The 4,226-nt window shown below is 37.6% G+C and overlaps 1 protein-coding gene across 1 annotated transcript; it reads right to left on the bottom strand.

Moving 5' to 3' along the window:
- On the bottom strand, positions 1,643-4,171 carry LOC107613693 (9-cis-epoxycarotenoid dioxygenase NCED1, chloroplastic). Its single transcript, XM_016315801.2, has one exon. The coding sequence runs from the start codon at positions 3,938-3,940 to the stop codon at positions 2,123-2,125; it is 1,818 nt and encodes a 605-aa protein (XP_016171287.1). The 5' UTR covers positions 3,941-4,171; the 3' UTR covers positions 1,643-2,122.

Raw genomic sequence — 4,226 nt, 5'->3', positions numbered from 1 at the left:
CTTCCAGTTTTTTCAAAAAAAAATTAATAGTAATAAATTATTAAGTATAATTTAATTTTTTTAAAAAAATATATTTAGTATTTAGTTTAGTATAAACAAAAATCTAACCAAAATATTAATAATTTTTAATATTATGATCTTCAATGCCACAATAAAATATGTGAATTAGTAGAACGACTTTATTCGATAAATAATTTTAGTGATCAAGAGAAATTTTACATTAAAATACAAGCACAACATTATGAATTTGATGTTTCTAATCATGTTAAATTAATTAATTTGTGCATAATTTTTAAGTTATGTCAAGAGTTAAAAAAAATTTTTAACGTATTTTTTGATTGATCATTTGATTTGTTTGGTATTAACTGTCTTTTTCAACTACAATAACTAAAAGAATTTTTTTTAGCTATGAATATTATGAAAAATTGACTCAAAAATAAAATGAAAGATAAATTTATTTTTAATTATCTATTGATTTATTTTTGAGAAAAATTATTGAGTTTAAAGAATTTTAAGCATTTTGCGCGTATTTCAGAGCTATGTGTAGTATGTGTGTCTAAACTTATCAACTTGTTCGGAATCTGCCAATAGAATCCCCAACCCCAAGATTTTTCCTTGACTTTTTATTTGTAAGCTCTTTTAATCATTTCTCCAATAAATAACCATGCAACAACAACAAATATCAAAGCTTCATTTTCTAGTTAAGAATCTTGTCATGGAATTTCCAATTTGCATCATCACTTGCAAAAGTTGACTTAAATATCAATTACATGCTGATATTCTCTTATGTGATTTTGACACTTATTATTATTGCCATGTGTATTTTGCTCACAAAGTTTTCACCTAATTTTAGGGGATGGGGAGGGGGTGGTAGTGGTATTGGTTGCTATTAACCAGGTGCTTGGATGTGATTGGTTACTTATTATTTTATCATAAAAAAAACCCTGAAAAACTAAATGGAACGGATGATGAAGACATTGCAAAATTAATTTTCATTTAATTTTTAGTTTAACTGTTTTACACCAATAAATTTAAAGAATTTTAAATTATTATCTAATTAAATGCTTAATTATCATTATTGATTAATAATTAGTTAAATTAAAAAAATTTATTGATATAATCATACATGATTAAAAAAGTATAATTTGTTTTTCAATAATGTCAAAGAGAAAATAAAAAATAAATTAAATTTTATCTTATTTAATATTATTAATTATCACTAAAATTAATAAATATTAAATAAGATAAATTTAAACCATTTGAGTTAATTTTTTAGTGTCTCCATATATTATTGTTTGTTTTCTACACTTTCATAAAAATTAAATTGTTAAAACCTTATACTAAGGGACATTATTGAGTTTGAGTATCTCCACATAATGAATAGATTCACAAAACTATTGTAATTGGAGACTGATTTTTTTAATGTATCCTTTCCTGAAATATAGGCTACATCAACTAAAAAGGCACCTAAGTCGTGAACATTGCATTCACTTTTATTTGTTTTTATTTTTTATTTTTTCTTCTTTAATTTTCCTTTTCTGTTCTGGGTTCGGTTTCTCAAAATCCTACACATCACTAGGACGAGAAGGAAGTCAAAAATCAAGATATTATATTCTAGACACTAACAGGTAGCAAACATGGATTTAAAAGAAGAAGTGAAATTACTGTTATTTCTGATATATTTACAACAGAAACCTGTGCTGGACAGAAATTTACACAATATCATATATCACATAATAATCTATATTGTGATATACACACAACTTGTTGTTTTCCCTCAAGACTTTTTCATGACATCTAAAATTTAAGTGAAAGAATAAGCAGAGACCCAGCTGAGCTTTCATTTTGCTATACTACACCCAAAAGCTACAAGCTATGGTCCCCCAAAACCTCTCACTCAAAACTCCCCAAACTTAAGAATAATTAAAAAAAAAAAGGAAAAAGAATGCAGAGAGAAACATGAGCCTCTACTTCTGCTTGAAAATAACAGAGAGGATGGAGATTCCGGGGACATATCTGCAAACAATCCCACAGGTAAAAATCTCCCCTCGCTCACACGAAAGAAGGATCTAAAAGCAAATAAAGAAAGAAAGAAAGAAAGGAAGGTCTCAACGGAAAATAATCAAGCCTGCTTCCGGAGATCCTTGGATTGAATGAATGTGCCATGGAAACCATAAGGCACTCTTGAAGGTAACTCAATTGTAGCCTCAAGCTCCAGAGTCATTGCATTCACAACCTGAAGCTCAGACCTCCACTCCTTCTCGTCATGAACAAATGCAAGAATGTAACCGTCGTCTTCCCTCTCCGACGACGCCGATCGAGGAAGAAACATCGGCTCACCGCCGAATTTCTCACCGCCATACATGTACTTCTTTACTTCGCCGCTGGACAGATCAACCTTGGCGAAACCAGACACCTTAGGCCATGGCTCGGCGAGTGCCAAGTATGCGAACTGTGTCTTCCTTCCAAGCTTGTTCTTGTTCACCATCCCTGCCTCCAAGTTCACCTGTTCTTCTTCACGGATTATAGCCTTTCTTGTTGATTTCCCTGTCTTCAAGTTCAACCTTATCTCCGATAACACACTCTTCAAATTCTCATCGCACTCGTTGAAAATGGAGTCGGCAGGGGTCATGCACGATCCAATCACAACAACCTCATCAGTTTCTTTCTCCTCCCACGCATTCCATAGATGGAAGCAGAAGCACTCTGGCGCTTCAATCCACCGGATACCGTCTGAGTCGGTGGCATTCTTGTCAAGAATCCCAAACCTAGAGACCTTCTCTTTGTCGTAAACAACCGGTGATCCACCCCTCATCATCTCGCCAAGCTTGAAAACCACCTGCTGGTCCGGTACCACCACGAAATTCTCGGTTATCGCGAAATCGTGCATCATCGTTGGGACCTTCAACGGAATATCAACGTCCTTCGACTTCGTTCCGTCCTTATTGAATTTGAAGTACTTTAGGTAAGGCTTTGAAATGACGTCGTAACTTAGAGCAAAGAGTTCGCCTGAGACTGGATCCACTTTGGGATGTGCGATCATCGTGGATTTCAGTTGGCCGTTAAAGTCGTAACGGCCAACGGTTTTTAAATCCCCGTTTGGCGTGACGCGCACGTGGTAAGGCAAATCATCCTCGGACATCGCCAAGAGGCGGTTATTGAAGTAGACCAGACCGGCGTTTGCGACGCCCATTCCGTTTTTACCGTCGACGATGCCGAAGAGGCCGCGGGCGTAGAACAAGAGGAGGCGAGCGATTCCGGAGTGACCGTGGAGTTCTCCGATGGCTTTCGGGAACACCGGTTTTCCGAGGGATTTCTCTTGGACGAGGCGGTTTGTTTCGGTGAACCGGCAGGAGTAGCTGGCAGAGCCGTTGTGGAATTTCACGGCGTGAACCATGCCGTCGCCGTCGAAGAGATGGTGTCCGGCGAGGGGCTCGTACATCGGATTGGCACCGTTGCGGACATAGACTCCGTCAATGCATTCCGGGAGTTTCCCGGCGATTGGGAGGGAGTGAGTCGAGGGATGCTCCGGCACCGGTGCGAAGTTTCCGGCGATCTGAACGCGGGGATCCGCGGTCTTTGGGAGCGGGTGTTGGCGCTCGTGGGAGGCTAAGGCGGATTCCGCGAAGTCTATTGCCATCGCGGCCGCCTTTTGTATAAGGTTCAAGTCTTTAACCGGAGCTGCGGTTGTGGTTGTGGTTGTGGATGCGGTTTTATTTTCTTTTGTTGGTTTTGGTTTTGTTGTTGTTGTGGTTGGTTGTAACTGTTTTGGGAAGTGGAGTGTTTGGAGTGAGCATTTGATTTTATTGTAATTAGACCTCCTCTTGTTACTCCTGATAGTGAATGAGGATGGTGTTTGAGGTGAACATGATGCACCTTTTAAAGAGGAGCATGATGATGGAAGTTTGGTATTGATCCATGTGTTTGAAGTTGCTGCCATGGTTGCTCTATTTTGAAAGTGTAGTGATGTGAGTGTGAGAGTAAGCAAGTAAGTAGCAGGGGTGAATATTGAAAACTTGCTCTATTAATGTTGTATGAGTTTTGAATTTGGAATTTGGATTAGTGTGTGTGTGTGTAATTTTTTTTGTTTAAGAATGTTTTTTGCTTTTCTATGTTTTGTTTGAGAGAGGTGGTTTGTGAGTGAGAAAGTTGAGGGATGAGGGGAGTGAGAGACCGGATATATATAGTGGGGAGAAGGGGTTGGAGGCATGGAGGTTCAACTTAGA

This window comes from Arachis ipaensis, chromosome B08 (assembly GCF_000816755.2).
Source record: "Arachis ipaensis cultivar K30076 chromosome B08, Araip1.1, whole genome shotgun sequence".
In the NCBI taxonomy this organism is placed as follows: domain Eukaryota; kingdom Viridiplantae; phylum Streptophyta; class Magnoliopsida; order Fabales; family Fabaceae; genus Arachis; species Arachis ipaensis.
This window is presented reverse-complemented; position numbering and strand designations above follow the sequence as displayed.